At 47.0% G+C, this 14694-nt stretch overlaps 1 protein-coding gene across 1 annotated transcript; it reads right to left on the reverse strand.

The window, feature by feature from the left end:
- Positions 1-4192: 4192 nt before the first annotated feature.
- Positions 4193-9503, reverse strand: ACTC1 (actin alpha cardiac muscle 1). The gene is made up of 7 exons (XM_052647052.1): positions 9377-9503; positions 8654-8804; positions 7230-7554; positions 6331-6492; positions 6011-6202; positions 5049-5230; positions 4193-4523 (listed from the first exon to the last, which is right to left on the reverse strand). Exons 2-7 carry the CDS (start codon positions 8780-8782, stop codon positions 4380-4382), a joined length of 1134 nt encoding a protein of 377 aa, XP_052503012.1. The 5' UTR covers positions 8783-8804; positions 9377-9503; the 3' UTR covers positions 4193-4379.
- Positions 9504-14694: the final 5191 nt, after the last annotated feature.

The following is a 14694-nucleotide window of genomic DNA, read 5'->3' on the forward strand; positions in this document are numbered from 1 at the left end:
AGAGATTCTGTCTTCAAATACAGTCACATTCCGGAGGGTAGGGTTTCAACATATGAATTGCAATTGTGGCAGGGGTCAGGGTGGGCTGGGAGTGGCATACGTAATTCAGGCCATAACAGATTCCATAGAAGAAGTGGAGAGAAAGGTGGAGACCTAGTGTTAGGCTGACATTGTATCTGCTCAGGGAGAAGGCAATGGCAACCCACTCCAGTACTTTTGCCTGGAAAATCCCATGGACGGAGGAGCCTGGTAGGCTGTAGTCCATGGGGTCACGAAGAGTCGGACACTTACTGAGCGACTTCACTTTCACTTTTCACTTTCATGCACTGGAGAAGGAAATGGCAACCCGCTCCAGTAAGAAATCCCAGGGACAGCAGAGCCTGGTGAGCTGCTGTGTGTTGGGTCACACAGAGTCGAACACGACTGAAGCGACTTAGCAGCAGCAGCAGCAGCAGCAGCAGCAGCAGGGTATAGTAAACAAATCCTACCTCTCTATTCCATTTTCTTCAGTTATTATCCTTTTCTAACTCTACACTCTAATTATTTAAACACATCTACATACTAACCATTGCTAAGAATTGATGCTTTTGAACTGTGGTGTTGGAGAAGACTCTTGAGAGTCCCAAGGAGATCCAGCCAGTCCATCCTAAAGGAGATCAGTCCTGGGTGTTCACTGGAAGGACTGATGCTAAAGCTGAAACTCCAATACTTTGGCCACCTCATGAGAAGAGTTGACTCATTGGAAAAGACTCTGATGCTGGGAAGGATTGGGAGAAGGGGACGACAGAGGATGAGATGGCTGGATGGCATCACTGACTTGATGGACACGAGTTTGGGTGAACTCCGGGAGTTGGTAATGGACAGGGAGGCCTGACGTGCTGCAAAGAGTTGGACACTACTGAGTAACTGAACTGAACTGAACTGAAGAAGTGACCATTGTTAAGGAAAATAAAGACATAGTGTTTTAGGATCTTAGAAATAAATCCAAGCACTTCTTTCATTTTAAACTGAGAAAAATATCATGATCAATATGAGTTGTTTTACATTGCATCTTAACCAAGATCTATTTACTGTAGACATTTCAATTTATACACGTGAGGGTGGCCTTAAGAAAAATCCTATTGCCTTAATACCTTTCTTGCTGCTGCTGCTAAGTCGCTTCAGTCGTGTCTGACTCTGTGCGACCCCATAGACGGCAGCCCACCAGGCTCCCCCGTTCCTGGGATTCTCCAGGCAAGAACACTGGAGCGGGTTGCCATTTCCTTCTCCAATGCATTAAAGTGAAAAGTGAAAGTAAAGTCGCTCAGTCGTGTCCGACTCTTTGCGACCCCATGGACTGCAGCCCACCAGGCTCCTCCGTCCATGGGATTCTCCAGGCAAGAGTCCTGGAGTGGGGTGCCACTGCAAGCATGATTATTGGAAGAGTCAGTTGTTCTAGAGATGAGGAAACCTCAAAATTCAATAAGAACCTGTGTTCTTTCTACTTTTGATATAAATATCAGAAACTGATTCCAAAAACTTCCACTTTCAAGCAGAAACAATACCCATTCCATTTACATTCACACAGAGAAAGAACCACAGGTAATACAGAAGCCAGTTGCCTAAAGCTAAAGTATTAATACTGTATTTAGAGAATAAAATTCATAATTTACAACGTATTCAATTTGGGAAAAAAGAGACACAGAGACTGGCTAAATCGTATCTTCCCATACATGCTCCAAATCTGTCTCTGGCTGTTACTTAGCTTTTAAATCAATCTATCTGTGCTACAAGAAATAGTTGGGGGAAGAAAGGAAAATCTACAGTAAAGTTTATTGTATCTTATGTAAATGTCACTAATTTATGTATTCTTTAACCCTTAATGCAAAGAAAGACTTCCTTTTAGCTGTGCTGAATTTGGAGCTCTAAGCACAGCCAATGTGCTCTACTCCATCTTTGTGTCCCACACCTACTACTGTGCCTGGCCCAGAATCAAGGATCAAGAGATGTTTTTATGAATGAATGAACATAAAGACATAATTACTACCTTGAATGATAATGACATTGGGAACTTATTAAGATTGTCTGATGAGCTATAAATACTCTGAATTTTGAACCCAGACTCTCAAAAGGGTGTGTGATAGAATGCGGTTACATTTGATAAACTATGACTAAGTTAGAAAAGATTGTTGTAGAAGAATCATTAGATTAGCTGTCAAAAAATCTGGGTTCCTGACTTGGGTATTCCACAAAAAAGCTATATAACATTGTGTGTATGTGTATGTGTGGGCATATGCACTCAGTTTTGTCCGACTCTTTGCAACCCATGGACTGTAGGTCGCCAGGCTTCTCTGTCCACGGGATTCTCCAGGCAAGAATACTGGAGTAAGCTGCCATCTCCCACTCTAGGGGATCTTTCCAACCCAGGGATCGAACCTGTGTCTCTTATGTCTCCTGCATGGGCAGGTGGTTCTTTACCACTAGCACCAGCTGGAAGCCCATATAACATTGTACCCATTGCTTAATCTGTGTTTTAATTCTCTCATCAATAGATAAAAGTTTAATTAATTTCATTCAATTGGTCTTACATGGCTTCCCAGGTAGGACTAGTGGTAAAGAATCCACCTGCCAACACAGAAGACCTAAGAGACTTGGGTTTGATTCCTGAGTTGGGAAGATCCCTTGGAGAAGGGCATGGCAACCCACTCCAGTATTCTTGCCTGGAAAATTCCATGGACAGAGGAGTCTGGTGGGCTACAGTCCATGGGTTGCAAAGAGTCAGACACTGACGGAGTGGAAATGCACGCACACATACAAATGGTCTAACAGTTCATCAACAATTAAATTGAAAGTGAAAATTTTTAAAGCTCTACAATCAGGTTGAAATCTACCTTTCCAAATTGATGGCCTAAAATTCATCAGTTCCCACCAGCCTGCCTCGTGCTTTGTGTGATGGCGTCTGCCCTGTCTCCTGCTGAGATTTTCTCCCTCCTCATCCCACCTCTTTAATTCTTAACCACCCTTCAAGACCCATACTCATATGTCCATTTCTTTGAAGCCTCCCAAACCACATACACTGGAACCTTCTGAGCAGTGTGTACGTGAACCCCTCAAAGACAGAGTACGATAGAGGTGCTATCCCCAACGTCCTTTGCAAGGATTACAGCACAGAGTGAAGTGAATGTTGTGTCTTTCTGCCCCTCTTAATCCCTCAGGCTTTAGAGCCTTCATTCTACTCAACCCAAGATCCCAAGATTTCAAAGGACTGAAGAGCCTGCAGCTGTCTGTCCCACAGGTTAGTCACTGACTAGGCGGAGGTATCTGGTGCCTGTTTCCTCATACTTCTTTCGGTGTTTGTTTTCAGTCACACCACGTGGCTTGTGTGATCTTAGTTCCAGGGACTGAGTCTGCACCCACAGCAGTAAAAGCTCGGAGTCCTAACTGCTGGGCCTTCAGAGAATTCCCCATCCTCACGTTTGTTTTCAACATTCACAGTGGTCTTGATTTGCTTGGGGAGTATTTGGAATGGGGTGTGGCTGGGCTTTTCTGTCAGCTGGCCTCCCTGTTTCACTGTTAACATGCATGGCCCTCAGGAAGACAACTGAAGAGACTGTGAATTGAGAATTTATACTAATCTAGTTTAAATAACCTTTGACTTTCTCATTACCAATATCTTTGTGGCTTCGGCAAAGTCACAAAAATAGCTGGAACATGTGCTAAAACCACAATTTTCAGTGTTGTTATAGAAACTAATCTTCACAAGCTGTATTCTCCAATCCATTTCTCACTAATGTGGACCTAAACCTAATCACACTAATGAAATGACAGAGGATGAGATGGTTGGATGGCATCACCAACTCGATGGACATGAGTTTGAGCAACCTCTGGGAGCTGGTGATAGACAGGGAACCCCGGCATGCTGCAGTTAATGGGATCGCAGAGTCAGACATAATGGAGCAACTGAACTGAACTGAAAACCTAATCTGCTTTTCAGATATAAATTATCTTCATGATTCTGTCCCAAAGGGTAAAATCAAAATTTAATATTGTAGCTCCCAGCTAAAAGTCACGCTGATGAACGGATGTGGTGCTGTGATATTACAAAGCTCATGGTATCAAGGCCATCAGTATACAAGCTCACAGACTGAGTAAGCAAACCTTGGCCCCATCCCACTCCTTCCCCAAACCCCAAACAGAAATAAGAAATGCTTGCTTTTGTAGGTTGCAAGTCCTGATCTGGTTTATTTATAAAGCAATAAATAGTAGAAGCACAAATAAATTGCACATGTGTAAACAAACTGTACAATGATTGATGAGAGATGAGGGAGGGTGGTTCAGAAGACTCCAAAAAGCATCATACCATCATCCTGAACGTAATGTAGACTAAGAGAGAAGGCACCTTAGAAGCACTTGCGGTGGACAATGGAGGGGCCCGCCTCATCATACTCTTGCTTGCTGATCCACATCTGCTGGAAGGTGGACAGGGAGGCCAGGATGGAGCCCCCAATCCAGACAGAGTACTTACGCTCAGGAGGAGCAATAATCTGCAGAAGGAAAGCAAAAACTGCCAGTGAACTCTGAGGTTCCAAGCAACAGAGTAAGCAACATGGTGGGGAGATTCACGGAAAATACACCAGTGATCAAGTCACGGTAATGTGATACAAATGAATAAGCCCAGTAATCCTACAAATGAATATGGTTGACTCACAATGAAACCATTTTTCTCTATTTCATCATTTCATGATCAAAGACTCTGTAAAATAGAAGTTTCCCACTTCTCTGAACCAGAGAATATGTGGCAATAAGCTATAGGCATGGTGAAGCCTAGCCTGAAAGTTGGGGTCTTTTAAAATATGTTCAAAGATTCAGTTTTTTTTTTCTCAAAGATTTATTTTTATCCACTGCTCTAAAGTGTTTTAAAATCTCCTATCTTGGGGAAAGTGCCAGTAAAGTCAGAAAAGGTGCTATAAAAGCAAAAGGTTTCTGTGAGACAGGAAGCTATTTGTGTGAGGGGAAAGGAGTTAGGAATTCTGCTTGGTTGCCCCCACCCCACCACAGAAGTTCTTTACCTTGATTTTCATGGTGCTGGGAGCCAGGGCAGTGATTTCCTTTTGCATGCGATCAGCAATACCAGGGTACATGGTGGTACCTCCGGATAAGACATTGTTGGCATACAGGTCCTTGCGAATATCAATGTCACATTTCATGATGCTGTTGTAAGTCGTTTCATGGATGCCAGCTGATTCCATACCTATGAACAAGTTTTAAAAAAGTCACAGTGCATTCAGGCCATGGGGCCAGGGTGGAAGGAAGAGAACAAGACTCCTCTGTGTTGGTAAACTGTCACCATTTGTCTCTGAAACATATGTTCCTCTATAAGATACACTGCAGAGTTTTGTGGAACAGGTGTCTTAAAAGTGCTGAGAGTAATCTACAACAGACTGCTAAGACACAACCAACTGCTTTTAGCACCTGTTTGGAGGGAACACTCGCTGTACCCATCAGACCCATGGAGATGTAATAGAAAAGCATGAGACACATTCATGTGAAATGAATGTCATTCTTATTTATGGACTAAAATAAGATACTGACAAGCTTCCTCTTGGAAATCCCTGCTTAGGAAAGGTGTTCAGTGACACATGAGTGTCCAGTTATTACCATAAGTAGGATTGTTGTCACACTTAATAATGAATGACTTGGAAGTAAGGTCTAGCTACTTGGTGATGGAATATACCAGAATAAGTCAGCACTCTTGAGTCATCGTCTCTTCCTTGCAGACATGAATTATTCAGTTACTACTCTATCTCATTCCTTGTTTCAAGATGAAGCCGGTGTGTCATCCTTTATCGTATCATTGCTGCAGAGGAGGAATGGCCATCCCAGCAAAAGCCATTGGGACCTGAGGCTGAACTGCGTGGGTCTCCAAGCTATGACTACTTTCAACACAAGGGCCCCTTAATCATTGTTGATTATAATAGATTTTTCTCTGGAAGCCCCAAGCTGTGTTTCTGCACCAGACCATACAACTCACCAATGAAGGAGGGCTGGAAGAGCGTCTCAGGGCAGCGGAAGCGCTCATTGCCAATAGTGATGACTTGGCCATCAGGCAGTTCATAGCTCTTCTCCAGAGAGGAGGAAGAAGCAGCCGTAGCCATTTCATTCTCAAAATCCAGAGCAACATAGCACAGCTTCTCTTTAATGTCACGAACAATCTCTCGTTCAGCTGCAGAAATAAAGAGGGTCACAGGTAAGCTTTGAAGAATGACATCAGCTTTGGAGAGGTAGGTGGGTTCACTGGTGGAGGAGAAAACCAGACACCTACTGTGGCAGATGAAACACACACAGACTCACCGGTGGTGACAAAGGAGTAGCCGCGCTCAGTGAGGATCTTCATGAGGTAATCCGTGAGATCCCGACCAGCTAGATCCAGACGCATGATGGCGTGGGGCAAGGCATAGCCCTCATAGATGGGGACGTTGTGGGTCACACCATCCCCAGAGTCCAGAACAATGCCTATCAGAGGAAGTAGGCAAAAACAAGGTAAATCTCTGAGGACACCACTGCTTTTGCCATGTCAAAGCCTACTTCCACTCTTGGCTAAGAGATACTAGCACTGGGCAAAGATCCAGATAAAATTAGATCCCTTAGACGCGAAGAATAAAAATGAGCATAATGAATGCTAAGCCTAAAGCCAGCAACAGCTCATCCTTTTAAATATTGTGGTAGAAGAATTTCCTCAGGAGAGTTTCAAATGACCGTCCCTCTTACCAGTCATTAGCACATCATGCAAGCCTCCAGGTGTGTTTTTTTGTTTTTGTTTTTCCTCACATCTAACTTACACGTTTCTCTCTTTTTTGACTCAGACCTTGTAGGGAATGTAGGTTCTCTCTGCGTTCGTCTCTACTGGAGATGTTTGCCCAGGGGCTGCGATAACGTGAACACACACCAACGATTGCTGCATTCCAGGTTACTAGTTTGTGCAGAGCCTCAATATCTGACATCACATATTTTAGGCAAAGAAAGGCTCTAACTCCATATTCTTTCCACTCTTAGAAATAAGCGTGCTCAGGGTACTACTGTTACCTCTCTCTCTTGGCACAGACACCTTCCCAGAGAGTGTGAGGAAAGAGATCACTCTGTTTTCATTGGGGAAACTGATTCACAGCAAGGTCAGTGATTTGGGAGTGTAATTAAGAGTGTAATTAACCAGAGACTATCTCATAATCACACACCTTACAATCCAAACACACCTGTGGTACGGCCAGAAGCATACAGGGACAGCACCGCCTGGATGGCCACATACATGGCGGGGACATTGAAGGTCTCAAACATGATCTGAGTCATCTTCTCACGGTTGGCCTTGGGGTTCAGTGGAGCCTCAGTGAGCAGAGTGGGGTGCTCCTCTGGGGCTACACGGAGCTCATTGTAGAAAGTATGGTGCCAGATCTTCTCCATGTCATCCCAGTTGGTGATGATGCCATGTTCAATGGGGTACTTGAGAGTCAGAATACCTCGCTTGCTCTGGGCTTCATCACCTACATAGGAATCCTTCTGACCCATACCCACCATGACTCCCTACAAGAAGAAAGAGATTAGAAAATCAAGCTTCCTCCATGTCAGGAATGTATTCAATGCCTAATTAGTCTAACTGCCCAAATCAAGGGGCATCTTATGAATACCAGAAATAATAAAAAATAGTTTACCCCAATTCAGAAATATCATTTAAAATCAGTCCTGTACCTTTTCTCTACCCCACCCTCAGAAGGCATAATTCTATTGTTTAGACTATAAGTGGGGGTGAGGAGGAATGAAGCTATTTCACTGAAGAAGCAGAGCTTCATCTCATTTTTAAATTGCCATAATGTCTTCATTAAACTATTAAGCTTATCACCTATGTCAACTGGAATATAAATGACTATACTGTGGAATGACTGCATTAATGACACGTTGTATGTCTCCTCAGAAAAGATTTTGGCATTCATCAAGTGAACCTAAAAAGGACAGATATGCCATTATCATTGTGTCTGTGAAATCCAGCTTACCCAGAGTGTCCTGGAGTACCCATGGTCACCCACAGTGAGGAACCCCGCTCTTCTCCTTGGCAGTCTGTCTGGCCAGGCATTGTGGCACAGCCAGAGAGCATGGTATCTCTTTTAATAAACAAGGTGGTATGTCACTATCACTATGCACTTACTGCCTCTGTCACGCCTGGCTTCTAAAAATGCAATGGCCAGGAAGCAGATAGATGACATCTTTGGGGAGCCCTATACACTGGCTGTGAACAAGAGGGAGCATTGTGGCTTGGCCCCTGGTTGGTTGGGAGATGTTGTATTATTAAGAGTTTTGAACAGGAATGAAAAAAAAAAAAGGCCAAGGAGTAAGGTGAAATGTATAAGAGGAAGAGAAGACTGAGAGAAGCTGCTGCCTTTCACACCAGGGAGTTGGACCCTTGGTGAGCTGTGTCCTTGAAGCGGACTGGGGTGGGGTGTGGAATGCACATTTCCTGGTATGTTGGAGGGTGTAAGTTGTTACTTGTCAGCTCGGATTTGAAGCTAAGTCATCTTTTCCTATCTAACCTAAAGAGTTCACGAAACAGGAGAGTTGCTGGGCTGAAGAGGTGGCAGGAGAGGGGTGTGCAATGGGGCTGGGGACTACGAAGCGGGGTGCAGGTTACCTGGTGGCGCGGGCGGCCCACGATGGAAGGGAAGACGGCGCGGGGCGCGTCGTCGCCCGCGAAGCCGGCCTTCACCAGCCCGGAGCCGTTGTCGCACACCAGGGCGGTGGTCTCCTCATCGTCGCACATCTTGGCACAGCTTCAGCGGGGTCTGCAGGTGGAGCAGAGCAAGGCGGCCCAAGTTCAATGCCTGCGGAGCTGGCCTGCTCCGCTCCCCCGGAGGAGGGGACAGAGCAGAGGGGGTTCCGCGGGCGGGAGTCGGGGGCGGGGGACGCCTGCCATCTCCCTTCCCCTGGGGCAGAAAAAGAGTGAGGAGAAGCTGCGGAGCAGGGGGAGAGGACCCGGACAGGCTCCCCGGCCAGCAGGCTCACCCTCTGCCCCAGGGCAAGAGGGACAGTCATCCCTTAGAAGGTGCTCCCCAGCCCTTCACACTTTCGCCTTTTCACAAACTGGGAACCCACTACGGCTTCATCCACACTCCCGTCCACGCTCCAGCCCCAGCGGGAGAGGAAAGCACAAGACAACAGGGACCCCCAGTGGGGCGCAAGGCTCCCCCTCTGCGAGCCCCTCTCCTGTGAAGACCGAGACCCAGGACAAAAGAAGTCGGAACCAAATGGAAAGTTTGGTCTTAAAAGAAGAAAAGTGATGGAGCCGCGGGAGCGCGGGGCACCGGCTCCGGGCGCGGGGCGGAGGGAGGCGCGGAGGCGGGCGGCGCTGACTCACGGTCCGCGGGGCGGGATCTGCTCGGTTGCTCAGACGGCGGCAGGCGCTGGTGCCCCGCGCGCGGCGCGCGGCTTTATAGCGCGCTGATGGACGGGGTCAGTTGGAGCGACCGGGGGCAGGGGTGGGGGGCCCGGTCGGCCACCTTGCCTTATTTGGTCGCCTTCGCACCACTGAGGAGCGCCGAGGCCATTCATGGAGCCAAGGGCAGGGGAGAGTATCAGCCAGGGGGCCCCCAGACCATGTAAGGAAGGGGAGGGGGCAACCAGGGGGATGGCCAAATAGGGAGCTGGGGAGGGGCAGACCGTGGAGGGTAGGGGGCAGGGGAAGACTGAGTGACGCCAGACCACCCCTCCCCCTTCTTGGGTGGGGGTGCTCCCTGGGTGTGCTCCGAGCTGGTTCCTCCGCTGCCCCGCCAGCCTAAGAGACAATAAGCCACATACATGTGGGAAGGCTTGGCGCCCTGCCCTCTGCTGAGGGGTCCTAACAGCTGGGCCTGGGCAGCGGGGGAGTGACGGCAGCTTCTCATCCTCTGGCTCTGGGAGCTGGAGGAGCCGAGCCCTGGGAATCCTCATGGGCCCTAACGACACCCCAGCAGCACAACTGGGGGCCAGATAAGGGGCTCATGGTGCAGAACACCCTCCTGGGCTAGTCCCCACCAACCTGCATGACAGCTCAGAGATCTGTACTCTCCTGCGGCAGAAAGCCGAGATTAACCGAGGCCACCTTGGTCCCCGATTTGTGCTTGGTTCCAGGGGCTGGTTAGGGAAGAGGCCAGACAAAGCTGCTGAGAGCTTGCCCAGTCTTGCTGGGGGAACAGAGCAGGTGTACCCCGGCCCAGACATCAGGTGGCTTTCCTCTATGTCTCCAGGGTTTTGCTCAAACTCAGACTCCTGTCTTTAGGCCAGAAAAGGACTCCTTGCTGTAAAAGTGAATGAAGGAACAAATGCCAAAGGTGGCTTGTCCATTAGCTGGTGGATGAAGGTTTCCCTGGTGGCTCAGATGGTAAAGAATCAGCCTGTAAGACAGGAGACCTGGGTTCAATCCCTGGGTTGGGAAGATGCCCTGGAGAAGGGAATGGCAACCCACTCCAGTATTCTTGCTGGGAGAATTCCATGGACAGAGGAGCCTAGTGGGCTATAGTCCACGGGGTCAGAAAGAGTCGGACACCACTAAGTGACTAACACATGCACATAGGGGAACATCCGTAAACTGAGGGCCAAGGCCTTTACTCCAGGTGAAGATAAGACTGAAAGAGAACTATTCTTGTCAAGAAGAAAACAGCAACTTCAACCAATGAACATACGTAAGAGATAGCATCATGACCAGGCATGAATTAGAAAAGCAGAGTTTCAGGCCCTACCCCAGAACTACTGAAGCAGAAGCTGCTTTCTAGCAAGATGCTTAGTTGATTCATATGTATGTCGATGCATAAAAAACCCAGGTATAAACGATATCAGCTCCTTTGTGGAGGATCTTGGGATTTTGGAGAAAGGGATGACATGAATCAAGGAAGCGAGAAAGGAACAGAGAGATAGAAGAAGGACACAGATCCCTGGTTTGCCCTGGGGTGCCCTGTATTCTCAGTTCTTGACCGGCACTTTGATTTTTAATGCTTGTGTTTTTCCTCCCGTTCACACCAGTTAAAAATAGAAAACTGGGCACAGGCATCTATCTCTGGAGTGGTCTTGGATTGATATGCTAAGGAGGCCTGCTGATTAGATACTTGTCCAGACTGGGGAATGCTGGGTCCTCCCCTCTGAGCTCCCCAACCATGTTTGGGTTGGTCTGGAGAAGAAACCCTGAGGGCAGCTGGGTGATGGAGCCAGGTGAGGGTCATGCCAGCTGGGCTCGTTCTGCCATGAGGTAAGCCTTTTTCAGTGAAAATGCCCATAGACAGGAGGCAAAGAGCAGAGCTGCTTGGGCTCAGGCAGATGCAGAAGAACCAAGAAAAAGCAGAAATGTGACTGGTGATACAGGCCAACATCCCTGGGTTTGACCCTTGCCTCTGTCACTTATTACCTGTTTTGCTCTTGGGCAAATCACTTCACTGTCCTAAGCCCCAATTTTACCCTCTGAAAAAGGATACAACTCTTTTCTGGCAGGGGTTACTAGTATTAGTAATAACTAGAGACAAGTGATATAAGCCACATAGAAGATAGAAAGCAAATAGTAACTATTACAATTCAGTAATAATGACACAGGCAGCTGTAGTTCTCACTTTTGAGATTTTGGGTCAATTTCATTCACTTATTGATTCAGCAAATATTTCTGGGACAAGAACTGTGCTTGTCACTGGGAAATAGTGAGCAATAAAACAGCAGGACTCATACTGCAGAGCAACTGCAAAGGAGTCAGAGACAGTTATTTATGGTACGTGCTGGGAAGGACAAGGAGAGAATCACTGGGATAGTCACAAAAATGGGGATTCAAACAAGGGTTCAGGACTTCCCTGGTAGTCCAGTGGTTAAGACTCCAAGCTTCCACTTCAGAGGGTGAGTTCAATCCCTGGACAGGGAAAGTTCTGCATGCCTCGTGGTACACTTCCCCTACCAAAAGAAGCCTTTCAGAGAAAGGCTTCCTGAGGAAATATTTCATTATTTTTAAAGTAGAGTAGGACTGAAGTTCATGACCATTTGTGTGAAAGAAACAGTTTCTCTTTGGGAGTGGCTGATGGCACATTCCCACGTTCACTGCCATTTGTATAAAGGGAACTCCTGGAAAGTTCAGCAGATCACCAAACACCATGGTTATTCCTGAATCCTTTGTAAATACTTCCAGGGCTCAGGACACCAATTCCAGCCCACCCACCTAGGGATCAGTCTGCCCTGGGAGTAGGTCAGTGGAGTACTGAAACCAGTTTCATAGTCATCACCCTTAAAATGTTTAAAAAATAATTTCATGTTTTCCCATTTAGAACAAAACATATTTTCTTATGCATTATACTTGTGGTAAGAACACTTTTTCCCATTCAAGACATGATGGTTCGATCTTTGTTCATTGTAATACCGTTCAATTTCCACATTTTAAAACTCTAAACCCTATTTTTATATATTTTAAAATTTAAGTCAATGGGAATATAAGATTCCAAGATTGATTTTCCTTTGACACCATTTTTCAGGGATCCATTTAATTTGAAAATTGATAGTGTCTACTTAAGTATAGAAAAGTGACTTACCTTTTGTGGTGCATTCTGGACTTATTAAAAAAATTTGGTAAAATATATATACCACAAAATGTACCACTTTAACCCTCTAAAATTGCACAGCTCAGTAGTGTTAAGTACATTCACATTACTGTGCAGCCAGCCAAACTCCCAGTTTTTGATGCAACTTGTGAATAAATTGACTTCACAAATCCAGGAATGGCTGTGCCCTGCAGTTTAAGAAAGACTGTCTTCTACATGGTAGAGAACCATTGTTGTGCCTGCTTTGCCCAAGGTCACATGGGTGAACAAATGGAAGAGTGAGGCTTCAAATCCAGGCACCAGACCAGTCCCTCCCTAATCCTAACCACCCCCTCAAAGGCCATCTAGTCCACTCAGACTGCTGTTTCTCCAAGTGGAAGGCTGCAACCACTTGTAGCCAAAGTACCTGGACTGCCTAATAGCAATGCAAATTTCCAGGCTTCACCCTGGAAGTGTGAATCTGCATTTTAAATAAGTCACCACCCCCCTTCCCCAGGTACTTCACAGACAAACTTGCAGGCACTGCCTGGCTCTTCTTCCCCAGGCCCGAGGAGCTGTGCTGAAGGCTGCCCAAGCTGCCAGCACCGGCCTGAATCCAGCTTGGCTGACCTTGAACATCCCAACGGGATGGCAGAAGCCAAACTCGGGCATGTCCCCAGGCTCTCGAGGGCCAGCAAGGCCCTTCTGGGCAGGGACAGGCCATGAGGGAGACGTGCAGGGCTGGCTGAAGGAACAGAAGGTGGGACAGTTCCCGCTGCCCTTGCCTCGAGGGAAGCCTGTTTCATCCACCATCTGCTGGGATCTGCAAGGGAGCGGCCGGCCTCCTCCCGGCACTGGGGGATTAGCAGTCACTTATCTCAGCTGTTCCTCCATTCGGAGGTGTCACAGTATTTACAGAGAAGCCAGAAACAGACTGAGCCACACTTAATTCCTCCACAGGAGCCCTCCTAGCCCCTCCTGTAGCCCCTCCTGCATTCCACGTGCTAGGAGGCAGTGTGGGGAGGTGCTTTTTCTAGCCCAGACCAGGGCTCAGGGAGCCACCCTTCCTAACCTTTTGTATTTTCTTTTCCTGCACATTTGTTCCCTCCCCCTGCCCTCTGGCAGGAGCTGGGCTTCAGTTTTCATTAAAAGAGGAAAGTGACGGGACTGTGAGGGATGCAGGCCCCCACACATCCTGGCGCTCAGAATTCAATACCGGGGCATGCCTAATCTCCGCCACATGCTGCCCCATGTTTTACATGCAACCGCCGAGAAGATTAACCTAGGGGGAGGGTATTTCAACTCCAAATGGATTCTGTTCTAGGCAGATTCTGGCAGTCACTGCCTTCTGACATGATAGGAGCAACTGTGATGAACCATTTAATGAAATTTAGAGAAAAGACAAGGAGGATGAGGGAAGGGGAACATCATGTAGAAGGGTGTCCTTCTGAGTCTGAGTCACCTGGGACTAATGCTTGAAAAGCCAAATCTTTACTCTCTTCTATTCTGGGAAATCACAAAGGATTTCTAATCTGAATTCCTTAAAAGGAGTTTGAATCCTAGAATGAAGTGCTGAAGCTCACAGGTTTCTGCTTGGAAGGTATTCCTCTTAACTCAGATTTGGCTTGCTCCCCACACTGGCAGTAACTATTTATGGAGTTTCGACTTTTCAAGTGTTACCTGGAGCAATCCTGTCTTCCCCAGAGAGCCCAAATGTGGTATCACCCAAACCCAGGCCTAAGTGTTGAGATCACCCAAGAGCTAGGGGGTCTGTGTGGGAGGTGAGAGCTGTGATCACAGCAATCCTCCTGCCAGCCACATTCCCTCAGCTGTATGTGTGGAGTCCATCTCTGCCTTGTCAAAAGTAGGCGCAACTGGGTAGGATTGTAAACTGGTATAGTTACTATGGAGAACAGTATGAAGGTTCCTTAAAAAATAAAAATAGAACTACCATATGAAGCAGAAATCCCACTCCTGGGCATATACTCAGAGTAAACTGTAATTCAAACACATACATGCACCCTAGTGTTCATTGCAGCACTATTTACAATAGCCAGAACATGGCAGCAACCTAAATGTCCATCAATACAGGAACGGAGAAAGAAGATGTGGTCGGTCAAGTTTAGTTGCTCAGTCGTGTCCAACTCTTTGCAAC

This window comes from Budorcas taxicolor, chromosome 10 (assembly GCF_023091745.1).
Source record: "Budorcas taxicolor isolate Tak-1 chromosome 10, Takin1.1, whole genome shotgun sequence".
NCBI lineage: Eukaryota > Metazoa > Chordata > Mammalia > Artiodactyla > Bovidae > Budorcas > Budorcas taxicolor.